The sequence below is a fragment of the Myxine glutinosa genome, chromosome 12 (assembly GCF_964187855.1).
Source record: "Myxine glutinosa chromosome 12, kmMyxGlut1.1, whole genome shotgun sequence".
Classification (NCBI taxonomy): domain Eukaryota; kingdom Metazoa; phylum Chordata; class Myxini; order Myxiniformes; family Myxinidae; genus Myxine; species Myxine glutinosa.
Window position 1 is genome coordinate 114,307,416 of NC_136272.1, and position 13,809 is coordinate 114,321,224.

The following is a 13,809-nucleotide window of genomic DNA, read 5'->3' on the forward strand; positions in this document are numbered from 1 at the left end:
ACAGAAGCAATGGAGACGAAGGACCGGGAGGTAAGGACGCACATAGAAACGGTTAAAGTAGCAATGGAGGAAGAAATCGAGGGGGCGCACCGGGAGCTGAAAGAGGTAAAGGAAAAATTAGAGGAGGTGGAAGAAGGGGTGAGTGAAATTAAGAAGAGACGGAGGGAAACTAAGAGAGAAATCCGGGAGGAGGTGATGGAATGTGTACAAGGTCTGTGTTCAAATCATGATGCGGTGCTCACTAACCAAATAAAAAGTTTGCAGGTGGCAGAGAAGGTGCGGCGAGGTACGGAGGTGAGTGGCAATGTACATGATGTGAGGGGAGATTCAGTCGGCTTGGGGATTGGTTTGGATCCGGGTGTTCGTGAAAGGCCGTTGGTGAGGTGTGTGACAGGACAGGTGTGCGAAAAAAGGGGTGTGCGAGAATGTCCGACCATGGGGTGTGTGAGGAAAAAGTGCACGCCGAGGAGTGAGTGTGCCGTCAAGAGTGAATTGGTCAAAGCGCGTGTGCGAGGGAGCACAGGGAAGCGCGGTGTGGTGAGTGTTACGGAGGAAGTAACGAAAAAGTGTGCGCGGGAGGACGCGCGAGAAAGGTGTGTAACGGACGGGTGCATGGGGAAAGCGCATGCTGTCAAGAGTAAGGGAGAATGCATGCCTGTGGTGAGTGTTACGGAGGAAGTAACGAAGAAGTGTGCGCGGGAGGATGCGCGAGAAAGGTGTGTAACGGACGGGTGCATGGGGAAAGCGCATGCTGTCAAGAGTAAGGGTGAGTGCGCGACTGAGAGTGGAGGTGAGAGTAGTGAGAGTGAAACGGAGCGTGAGCTGGTTGTGATAGGTGAGCAAGGATGCACACCTGGAATGGTAGAGCGTGAGTGGGAATGCACGCTGGAATTGGTAGTGAGACACGTGGTTGGGTGTGCGGGTGAGAGCACACCTGTGATTGTCACAAAGGAGGTGACCGAGGAGGGGGCGCGAAGCGGTGTATTGGTGAGGTGTGCGAGCAACGAATGTGTGCCAAAGTGTTCGGTGGTCAGGTGTGTGACCAAGTCGGTGAGCGGAGTGAGTGTACCGAGGTGTGAAAGAAAAGGTACGAGGAGAATGGGAACGGCTGCATGTATGAGCAAGAAAGAGGTAGCGTATGCATGTAAGCCTGCAGGTGAAGCGTCGACGGTAACCGGGTTAAAGGTTAGGTCGACTTTTAGCCGGATCGGGCCCTCGGTGCGTGCCGGGCTTCGCGTGCCGCGAGAACCAGCGGAGATCCGAGCCACGGCGGGTTCGAAAGGACCGCCGTGCGCGATCCACGCTGGGCCTCGCGTGGAGCGGCCGCGTCCGGGCTCCACAAGGCGGAGCGGGCAGCTCGATAGGAAGGGTCGTCATGGCGACCACTTTCTATTGAGACGTGCCGGCAGGTCGAGATCGGGACATTGGATGGCTCCACGCCGAAGTGGTGCATGGGATCTCGGCCCGGGTAAGCCTCCGTCCCTGCCCCGAATGCGGGACGTATCCAGCCGCTGGAAAAAAAAAAAAAAAAAAAAAACGACCCGCGTTCATTGCTCGGCTGTACGAAGCCGGGCTGTAGATGTGAATTGGCGCACCGAGAGGATGTAATAAGTAGACGGGTGATGTGAATTGGCGCACCGAGAGGATGTAATAAGTATACGGGTGATGGTGATAGTGATAGTAGTGATTTGAAACGAAATTTAGAAAAGTGAATAGAATTGGCAGTAAATGGAAAATTTTTGAATTGTTGGATTTGGACGAGCGAAATTGGTAGTGAGAGACCCCCGATGTGGTGGGATGGCAAATCCACCATCCCTCACAGGGGGGGGCAAATGCGCAATAGTTTATGGGGTGGCTATGACAACCGAGCCAGGGAGGGCTTGGATAATTGTAGGGATCTAGCGAAGATGACATTAGGTAACGTTAAGGTTAGTTAGTGACTGATACCTGTAGTGGGGACACAGGTAGATTAGTGTGGATTATAATGACGTGGGAGCGCAATAGTTTAAAGGGACGACTGGGAAGCGCAAGTTTCAGAGGGGAGTAGTTAGCTGAGATGATGCCGTGTGTGTGAGGATTGAACGGGTGAGAATGGAACAGGTGTGATTGCACAGGTGTGCAACTGAACAGGTGTGTGGAGCAGTGTATGAGGGAGTAGTGGTGATTGCGTGTTGTGTTGACCAAATGGTCCAGGAAGAAAGGAGGGTGCAGGTGGCACCAGGTATGATTGCACAGGTGTGCAACGACAGGTGAATGAAAGACAGGTGTATGGAATAAATGGTATGGAGTATTGGAATGGATGGTCGTGGAGTGAGTATGGTGGAAATTGTGGAGTGGAGTGGATGGTGCGAAGGTGTGAATGGGGGAAGAGTGGACCCCCATCACGGATACCCGGGGCGGGTAGTGTAAGTGTTAGGTAGAGGGTATAGGTAAATTGTGGTTGGATATTGGCATCTGTGGTGCGAGTGGAAGAATGGTCTTTGGATGGGTGCATTAGTGTTGTGGAAATGGCTGGGCGTGTAGCCTGTTAGTGTGTGTAGTTGGTTTGGGCACTCCACCACTGTGAGGATGTCGGCCAGGTGAGGCCGCAGGTGGGCTCTGGGAGCCGGTAGTAGTTGTTGTGGATGGGGCCCGAGGATCCGGAGGACGGACCCGGGTAGCCCAGTGCCAGAGGGCACCAGTGGGGTGACAGATCCAAGAGGGGTCTTCCCCAGTTAGTTAGGTTAGGGTGAGGAGCAGGTAAGCTCGGGTGGCAACTACAGTGGTGGAGGTGTGCAGGTGGGTAGACCTGTTGGGAGAGGTACACGTCGCAGCCCAGAAATTGTGCGAGAGCACCGGGAGATGAATCGGGGGAGTGAGACCCCAAAATTGAGGAGCACCACAGTTTGGCCAATGGGAATTGGTTATTAGAACCCATAGTGTAAGTTGGCCAATGGATTGGCAGGGAAAGACCCCGGGTAGTGTAAAGTGTGTTAAAGTCATTTAGAGGATAGTTAGGATGAAGGATCTCCTCGCACCATCTGCATCCACTCACCTGAGGTGACAGGTACTCCACACCATGCCATGTTTTGATTATTTTTTACTGTGCAAATGTTTGGGTTGTGAGACGCATCATGACGTGGGTGTGACATTGTGCTTTGATGTTCCATCTCTGCCTCCTTATGAGGATTGATGATGAATTTGATGATGGCAAATTTTGAAGTAGAGGGATTGTGGTGACGAATTTGGTATAAGGGAAATATGGGGAAGACGTGACAGTAGTGACGAATTTGTAAATGGGTAGATTTTGTAAATATGGGGTAAGAGCAAGGGTAGTGTAGGTGACAGGGGGGTGACGTACGGTAGGGACGAGCTTTCTCACTTCGCCCTCCGTACGCATTTCACCTTGCATTGCCTTGTTTGACGTGTACCCTTGTGACCTTACCCCTCGCTCAATTGTCTTTCTTTTGTCTCCCACATGACCTGTGCGCCATTGGGTGCCGAGGGGAGCGTGCGTGAGGTGGCCATTGTGCGCCCGAGATTCCCAGAACCAGCACGCATTGCGTTGATGTACCACTTTATGGACCGCTGTTCGGCGGCCAAGTACCACTTGATGGACCCCAGGTTCTGGGGCAGGGCACCTCTGTTGGAAACCGGCCATAGTGGCCAGGGAATCTTGCTTGCGGACCTCGGTAAGGTGGCACCTATGCCATACAGGTGGACCACCCTTAGTTGGCCCCTGAGGCCCTAAATAAAAATGGACACAAGTTGTGCTTTTTATTATGTCCAAATAGGCCGCATGAAGCCAGAAGACGTCAGGAAGAACATCGGCCCAGCAGACAAGGAGAAGACCACCACCAGTTGTTTTGTTGTGTTTATTATGAACCATGGTGACTGCGCACCGAGTGGTGCTTTGTGGTGCTTTTGGGTGCTTTTGGGTGCTTTGGTGGTATTGGTACTGGTGCATCGATGCAATGCGTGCTGTCTCCTCCCTCCCAACAGGAATTTCTTTCTCTTGTTCCCTAAAAAGAAAAGAAAAAAACACACAGGTCCTGGGTTGCGTTGTAAATAAGAAATCACGTCATTGTAAATAATGCTCCCCACCGTAAATGTATAGTTTTAGAATAATTCCGTAATTCGGTTAGCTGTGGGCTTGAGTCTGTTAGACAGGATGCAATGCAATAGGGGGACATACTTATTTGTGTTTTAAAATTGTCACACTCAGGGTCAGGTTAATTGTAGAGGGAATTACACCTACATGTCACACTCAGTTAAGTCTAGTAGGCCCGAGGACGTGCCTGAAGAAAGGAGGGTGCAGTGTAACGATTTTGAGAAGTGTAACGGGTTTTGAGAAGTGTAACGGGTTTTGAGGAGTGTAACAATTTTGGAGGAAGGGTAACGGATGTGAAGAGTATGGTTTTGGTATGGTAACATCCTGGTAATGTAAATAATGGTCGCAGCCGTCCTCCTAATTAATTTCATAGAACATACACGCAGGTCACGATATATCTTTTAAATAGTGTATTTCCTTATTCCATGTAGGCTAAGTATGTGTTTTCCACTAGATTGACTTTGCATTGTATCAAACAAAATAAGCGTAGGCCCTTCCAATTTCCCCAAAACCTCCCTTCCAATTGCCTTCCGCATTTTGGCTGGTTTTCTTCAAACCACCATTGGCCACGAGGTAAGGTTGGGGAAGAAAGGCGTGTCTCCACCTCGTCATAAGAAGCAAGGAGTGAACCAGCCCTAACAGCCAATCAACACCGCGGTGAGTGACCCGGTAGGCGTGCCCTCGGAGCCGGCGGCTTAATTCCGCCGGAGGTGATAAAAGCGACTGCAGGGGACTGCTTTACGAGTCCAGATGAGAGATGACTGGAGAGAGGCCTTGAGAGATACGCTGGGGGATGACCTGGAAGAGGAGCGCAATCCACCGCAAGCCCTACCTACCTACCTACCTGCCTGCCTGCAATACCCCCCTGTCGTTGGAGAGACGCGCTGAACGGAGGGAGACGGCTCCACCCCAGGAAGAGGAGCAGGTGTGCCGAGCCAGCGCGTGACGGCCGCGGATACGCGACGGAGGTTTTCCCGCCAAAACCGCGAGGGGTTGAAAGCTGCGGCCTCCGACCTCGCCTTCCTCTCTCAAGCAATCAACCTCGAGCCATTACCTGCCTGCAATATCCACCGTGTGAGTGTGAACGTCCTGTCCTACTCGTTTGTCTTGGGGATTAAGTAAATGAAATAGAATAAGTTAACAATGCACTGTGTGACTGCTCTTTCCCATCTATTGCTGTAAATAATATTGGTCGCTCTAAAATATTGCTTGTGTGTGTATAATAAATCTGTTCTTCCTCCAAACTCTGTCTTTCTTCTCTCTTCTTCTCTTTCGGTCGCTTTAGAGGTTTCCCAATTGAATATCTGTAGCGCGATTAGTCAACGTTCGGGTGGAATCGGGTTCTAATCGGGGAGTAACTGTTCGGACGCGGTTAAATACACCACCGCTCGGTAAAATAACATCCAAAAACCGTGTCCGTAACAATATATATATATATAAAAGTTCAAAACACACCTGGTCACAAGTGTGCCGCACTGACCGGGTCCTCAGCATCATCCCGTTTCGGCCCGTCAACCTCGATACGGTCAGCTAAGGTGGGCCAGCAGGGGCACGTACACATCCACATGCAGCAAATACACCTGGATGCGAACATACCCCCACCCCCAGCCAGTGCGAACGCAGACTACAACAGCAACACCTCCACATCCAGAATCCACAGCACCAAACAAATATGTTGGAACACTCAAACACCCACCTTTATACCCTTCACCACTCACCAACAAAACACACCAGATCATTCATACACACATCCACACACATACACACACAACACCAACCAACCACCTACCCTTACAACCTACACCACTCAACATACAAAAACACACACACTCATGCATTCATTCATTCATGCAAAAACACACACCCTCACCCACTCACATACACAAAATAAGAAATAATAATAGTAACAAAAACAAACAAACAAACAAAAACCACACACAACCAACCACCTACCCTTACCAACATGCACCACTCATGCAAACATGCAAAACCATTCATGCAAAAACCACACCCACTCATGACCCACTCCTGCAACACACACACACACACACACACACACACACACACACACACACACACACACACACACACACACACACACACACACACACACACATCTCCATTTCCATTCCGTAACCTCAACCTACACCGTTCGACGTGCCTCCATAAACTTCCTCCAAATCCAAAATGAGCCTTTCAAGGCAACCTGGGCCACCTTGTCACACATCCTCCTTCTTTCTGTCCCACACACTCCAAGCCGAGCAAGAAATGCAGAAAAGGAATTGCCAATATGCCCTCTACACCCCACCTCGAATGGCAGACACGAAACTCGCCAACCCTTCTCCTGGCACTCTGCCTCCAGCTCACTATACTTTCCTCTCTTCCTCTCGTGCACCTCCTCCATGTTCTCTTCCCAAGGTACTGACAATTCCCCTAAGATGACCTGCGTTGTTGCACCTGACCAAATGACAGTCAGGCCGCAACCTTGTCACACAGATCCCCTCGGGGAATACCAATTGTGGCTTTAGGTCTGCCACCACCTGCCAATCACAAGCATCTGACAGCCCTCTTGCTTTCCACCTCCTCCTCTTTGCACCTCTTACCACTTGGCCCTCCTTGACAAACCACACCTCTCCCCCATCAATCTCCTTCTCCACTCTTCTCTCTCTCGACCTCAGCACCTCTTGTTGCACCATCTGCACCACCACCACCAGCACCTGATCATGTCGCCACCTGTATCGTCCTGCTGCCAATGCTACTGAACATGCACTCAGTGCATGCTGCACCGTTCCCACACCTCCACACAAATAACATCTCTCCTCCTGCAACAACCCCCTTCCCCCTTCCCATGCCTCCCCCCCCCAAAGCCCTCTCCCTCCCACAGATCTCTCGATGTCTCCATGTCTCTCGGTCCCTGCTCTCAAATGTTGTGTTTGTGTCCTTCCCCCTCTCTCTCCATCTTGTCTACCGCTCCCGATGTTATTTGTTTTATGTGTCGGTTTGCCTTTCTGTGTGATTAATGTTCGCTCTTTCACGAGCCTCGATCTTGTATACAAAAAACAAAAACAAACAAAAAAAACCCCCCCACAATCTCAAGTTATATATATATAAGCAAAGATTTGCGGCTGGGAGTAAATCCAAATGACTCCATGGTAAGATCTCCAACCTTTAATTGAACAAACAATGACTCAACGTTTCGATTAACAACATGTGAAGCCACACGCCTCCGTTAATCTTCCTCAAGAGTGATAAAATCATCTCAACATCCCCTTATATGCAAAGTGAGCGGGGTATATGCAAAGTGGGGTGGGCAAAGCTGGACAGCCAATTAAACCGTATCACACCGCTCTCGTGAACTGAGAACGTTACTGACCAAATTCAAGGTTATTTTTAGGTTATATATATGTATGTATATATATATATATATATATATATATATATACACACACACACACACACATACACACACACACACACACACACACACACACACACACACACACACACACACACACACACACACACACACACACACGCAAGTTCCCTTAGGAAGGAACTTCAATGCAGGAGGCAATTAGGCCCTTCAAGCTTGCGCAAAGGTTGCCAACATACAGTTGTTTGTCCGTGCTCTATCCTATTTAAATGTTGGACATCTAGCAAGGAAGCAGCATGTACCATTTTTAGGTTATTCCGGAGTATTTCTCTTAGTCTTTGGTAGTTTTTTTAGTCATTGGTATGACTCAGACGGGTTAGGAACTGCCGACGTCTATGGCACTCTGATCATTACGTCACTGAGTCCGATAACCGATATAATATTAGACTGGAGGGTTTTGTGTACGAAGTGTTTGCCTTTGATTATTTGACGTCATCGTCTTCGTCTGTATGCAACACAAGCCTTCAGGGTAACATCATTGGATGATGCAATGCCCTCTGCTGGTTAGGGCAGGAATTTGTAATTTGGTTATGGTGCCCACTGCTCTACGTGAAGGACACCGTGGGATCTTTATCGTCCAGCAACGCATGCTGGCAGATGAAAGGACCGTTTAACGCCCATGGGAGGGACCACACACACATTGATGAATTGCCCTGCCCGTGAAACACCAGGATGGCTGTTTATAGCTGAGTGTGGTTCTGGCCCAGGCTTAGACAGGTTACAAGCGAGTGTGCATACCTCTAGGCCATCCTGGCAGCCTTCAACATATCATGAAGCGGGGTGAATGGAATGGGCAGCTCGGTACGGAAATGCAATGAAAATGTCGATGCAGTTTTTCTTGAAGAAATTGTAATTCTAATGAGCATACATCGTTGAGTTTTGTCCTCCATTCAAATGAGCGCCATTTCTGTCATTGCAGAAGGTCGCTGTAAAAATTGCACATCTCTCTTCTGCAAGAATGAAGGAATCTGCTACGCTGACAATGATGGTCTACACTGCAACTGCACCAGAATATTCACAGGAAAAAGGTACGTGCCATCTCATGGCCTAAATTTCCCAACCTCACACACGTGTCCACCTCGGAGCCAATCAGCGTGAACCCGCCACGTCAGGAGGACCTTTTGAGGGCCGGCTCTGGTTTGCGCTTCGCTCTTTTTCGAGTCTTCATTTCCTCTCCTGTGCCGAGTTTCTTCCTCTCGTCTTCTCTTTTTGTCCTTTCTATATCCTGTCTTTCCTTCCAGATGCCAAGCTAGGGCTTTCTGCGGCACAGCCTTTGAATGTACAAATGGGGCAAGGTGCATGGACAGCCTGGAAGGGCCAATCTGCCTCTGTCAGCCTGGCTTCAGTGGGTTAAGGTTTGTGCTGTGATCAGCCCATGTTGCTTTGCTTAAACCAGCGTCGCCATATGCATGGCCCATCTACAGCAGGTTTCCTAACACCAGATCACTCATTCCAAATGCTTTGGTTGTGCTTGTGTATCCCACGTGCTTCTTTAATCCATTGCAACTTCACTCCAACTGTGATTTTCCTTCCATTAACCATCTTATTCATAAATCACATCAAATGCATGCCGTATATGGACGTGCTAAAAGCAACCCATCATGATTCATGATAAAGCCTTCTCAAAACCACTACGCACACAAACCCACTTCCTGCACATACCCCATTCACTCTCATGTTGCTATGTTCAGAGGTTAATATGATTGATGAAGACAACAGCTCCATTGCTTTGCAGAAATAGCTCATTTTACTGTCCCACACCAGCGTGACATGAGAAACACAATGCATGTTTTCCGCCATGCGATTGTGGTCTTGTATAGTCATATGACTGTTTGTGTATACGTAGGAATGGAATATCTATCTGAAGTTCATGAGTACACAAGGCCTAAGTTTGTGGGTAGGGATGGGTGGGTGATGACTTTATATGGTACTGCAACACCTGCTTGAAGGACTGGAGTGCAGGTGCACCTGAGCAGGATATCTCCAAAAGTTATGGATGGATTCAGACGAAAAAAGAGTGGACAAGGGTGTGTGAGTGGGTGTGTGACAGTGACAAACAGTGGGTGTGTGACAAGGACGAATTATCTAGATTTTAGTGAAGAGCCAGATCCGGATACGAGAATTTTGTGACCTTCACTATTGAGAGATCGAGCCAAAAACGATATATAACATGATGTTTCAAACAATTATGCATGGATTCAGACGAAACTTGATGGATAGGTTGGGTAGATGACAAGAACAAGCCGATTGGATTTTGGTTCAAGTCTGGATGCAGATCCGGCCTATCAGGTGGGATAGGAAATGTGAACTGTTCAGCCTGGCGGAGGTATGTGCTCTAACGAGTGCCTTTCTCATTGTTAAATGTGTTAACTTTACAATAACAATAATGTAAAATAATAATCGACATTTAATTAATGGAACTACAGTAATAAGCTAAGTAAATATTTAAGGAATCGTAGGTGTGACACAGGTGTGGTGGGCCAAAGGTTTCTCATGTAAGTTGTGTTATATTTTCATAACCAAGAGAGAGCAAAGGTGCGTTTGGCATTGTGATTAATGTTGCCAGGTCGACTCAGAAATACCTACAACTAATATTTATCTGTAACATCACAAAACCACTCGTGCTATGAAGTTATTGATAATGAAAACATTCTGTTTTGAATATAACATCTGCTATTATCTCAACATGTATCAATCTCTACAGCTTCCTGGTTTGATCCACCATACAGATTGATTACTGTTACGTGGTCCCCTCGGTGAATACCTGGTCTCGGTGACCCCCGGACCGTGAGAGGAACTTCGCCAGAAAGCTGTATTATATATGCGCTTTCGCCACGCGATCCATATGAATTTCGCCCAAGAGACAACTGATGTTCAAGGATATATTTCAATGGTAATGCTACCATACAATTTCAATGACACAACCACGGAGATTTTCCCCGAGCAATCAACAATACACAACCATCAACAATTCTCAATCCACAATCAATTCCCTATGATTAAGATGGCCATCTTATCTATGTGTGTCCCGGTGAGTACTCACGACCCCCTTTTGGTCTCGGTCCCGCACAATGTCTCTGGGCCCCTCCTGACCAAGATGATGGTCGGCGTCGTCGCACTCGGGCGGTTGAACGAACCCCGGGTGGACGTGTTTCCACCGGGCAGGTATCGTACCAGGCACCCCGGTTACAGCCCCTCGTGGCCACGCGAAGCGGGTACGGGAAAGCAAGCCAATAGCCCCACGCCGCTTGCCAGGCGTGTTAGGCCCCAACGGGCGACCCGTACGCGTCTTTGTAGACGGTGTCGCGAACGGCGCCAAACGCTGGGTCGGGGCACGGCCACACGACAGTTTGACGTCCACCGGGCAGGTATCCGTCCCGGTAATTCCTCTCGCCAGACAGGCTCGGGAACGCCGCTTTTCCACACGGCTCAATCAATCCCCCCTTTCGTCGGAGCCGGGCGAGGAAAGAGAAGAATACTCGTCCCTTTTCTTCCTCGTGTCCCTTCCTCTTCCGTTTCCGGTCACTTCCGTTTCCGGCCACTTTTCAGCAGGGCTCCTGACCCTCCAACCACAACAACCCTTAATCTACTAAACATGGATAAGCAAAGACCTGAAGGGTAATTCACATACATTCACATAAATATGTAACACTCCCCCCTTCAAGAAAGAAAGTTTGAACCCAGCGAAAACTTTCTTTGCCGGCCAATTTGGAGAAACCAACCAGATAACTCAACCCCCCCACATTATCAGTTCCCCCCGGGCACAGGTATTACTTAAAAATAAAGCAACCAAAATTTCACCACCACCCCTCCAGATTACTCACTCTGGACTAAGCACCAGCAACGACATTGTCCCTGCCAAATCAAACTCCATCTCATGACCCTCTGACTTTGACCGTCAGTTTCTTGTGAATGAAGGTTAAGGGGTTGATCAAAGCTCCAAAGTTAAGCCACTCGATAGCACTTTTTCCGGGAGGCCAAGCCGAGTATTCACTACATGGATGCCTTTAGGAACGGAGAGTTCACGGTTAGTCCGTGCAGGAAAGTTCTCTACATGGGCGCCTTGAGGAACGTGGAGTTCACGGTTAGTCCGTGCATGAAAGTTCACTACATGGACGCCTTTAGGAACGGCGTTCACGGTTAATCCGTGTAGGAATCTTGGCTCGGCGGCTCCGCCGCATTCAGTGCTTCAACTTCTCAGAACTTCCCTAATACTTAGGGTGGGACCACTTGTCCCTGTAGTCCCCTGAATAGCGGTCTCCTTCTCGGCCACTACTTTGCCAATCCTTCCTTCGGGAGCGGCCGTAACTCAGGGAGCCTCCATAATAATATTGATTGCGGCCACCACCAAAACTACCGCCCAGTTGTCCTCTCCTGTAGACCTCTCGACGCCTACGAAATGCCTTCCCTACTGTTATGGTCCGACCCTCCAAATCCTTGCCATTCCAATTCTTCTCTGCCTCTCTGGCGTCTTTTGTGCTGGCAAACGTGACAAAGCCGAACCCTCTTGACTGTTGCGTTTCCCAGTCTCTTACCAACCGCACTTCCACCAGCGGCCCATATCTGTTGAAGACAGAGGTCAGAACTTCTTCCTCTGTTTTGAAGTTCAGTCCCCCTACAAATAACTTGGCCCTTTTGTCGCCATCCCGAGCTGGTGTGGCGTTATTTTCCCTGCTGGGCTCTTTACCAACCCTCAGGTTACCATAAACTTGACCCCCGGCCAAATCATTCCCGATAACCACAGATACACCCTCTACAGGAAGCGTGGCTTGTAACCCGACGGTGCCCGGTCCTGACACCAAATCGGACTCCAAATGGATGACATGAAGGGGAGCACTAACACCGCCCCCGATCCCCTGTAAACGAACACTATCCCCCGTTGCCGTCTCCTCGGACCATGGCAAAATGCCTTCAAGCATTAAAGATTGATGTGCCCCTGTGTCCCTCAATATCCTAACCGGTTTCCGGTTAGTCGAGGCTCCATCCCGTGACACAAACCCCTCTGAAATAAATGGTTGGTAACCCTTTTGATGGCGATTTCTCACAATGGCCATTGCGTTTGGAGTTGTAGTAGTCGGACTCCGCTCTGGGTCTTCGCTTTTCATGCGGTAACAACTGGACATCAAGTGTCCAGGTTTCTTGCAAAAAGCGCAAGTAGGCCCGGAGGGAAAACTCGTGGTCTGCCTCGGGCCCCCCGAACTATAAGTTTGTCTTGGGCCCGCATCCCTCTGATTTCGAACAGGTGGGGTATCATAGTTGTCCCCATAATCATCTCGAGGCCGCCGCCATGTATGGTCGTTCTCCGCACCTGCTGTTCCATAACTCCCCTGCTGAAGTCTAGGCGAGGAGTTAGGTTTGTGGACCCCTATTCGGTGGGTTAAGGCATAATCATCTGCCATGGTGGCTGCGTCCCACAACTTTGGTACTTTCTTTTCCTGCAGGTACACTTTGATGTCCTCGTGGACACACTGCTGGAATTCCTCCACCAGGATCAAGTCCCGCAATGTTTCGAAGTCTTTCCCGACTCCTTTTGACTCACACCACCGATCAAACATGTTTTCTTTCACTCTGGCAAACTCCACATGGGTCTCACTCTCCCTCTTCCTGGCATTCCTGAATTTTTGCCTGTAAGCTTCCGGAACCAACTCATAGGCTTTGAGGATGTGCTTCTTCAGTACCTCATAATCTGCACATTGGTCCATTGGTAGCGCCGAATAAATTTCCTGAGCTTTCCCCACCAGCACACTTTGCACGAGTATGGTCCAGGCCTCCTCCGGCCAGTTTAATTGTCGAGCCACTTTCTCAAAGTGTGGAAAAAATTTCGCGACTTCTTTTTCACTGAACGGTGGAACCAGCCTCACATGTCTGCCCACATCCCAGGTTTTCTGGTTAGGTGTCGACCCCGTCAGCAAGGGTGGTGCCTCTCCCCGTTCTCTCATTAACTCCAGCTCCTTGAATTTGATTTCTTGCTGAAGCTCCATGTCACGTTCCTTTAATTCCCTTTCCGCTTTTCTCTCCCCTGCTTCGAGGTCCCTTGCAGCTCTCCTCTCCTCTGCTTTTCTCCCTTCTAACCTTTCCTGGAGTTCTCGTTCCACTCTCCTTTCCTCTGCTTGTTTCTCTTCTCTCCTCGCTTCTGCTTTCCTTTCTTCTTCTGCTAACCTTTCCTGGAGTTCTCGTTCCCCTCTCCTTTCCTCTGCTTGTTTCTCTTCTCTCCTCGCTTCTGCTTTCCTTTCTTCTTCTGCTCTTTCCTTTTCTGCTTTCCTTTCTTCTTCTTTTAACCTTTCCT

At 49.2% G+C, this 13,809-nt stretch overlaps 1 protein-coding gene across 3 annotated transcripts in view; it reads left to right on the forward strand.

The window, feature by feature from the left end:
* LOC137413428 (protocadherin Fat 1) overlaps nt 1-13,809 on the forward strand; it is a 372,531-nt gene that overhangs the window by 322,619 nt on the left and 36,103 nt on the right. For all 3 annotated transcript variants that reach the window (XM_078766236.1, XM_078766237.1, XM_078766238.1), the window contains exon 25: nt 8,443-8,551. In XM_078766236.1, the coding sequence (XP_078622362.1) occupies nt 8,443-8,551 (109 nt within the window). The remainder of the gene's footprint in view (nt 1-8,442; nt 8,552-13,809) is intronic.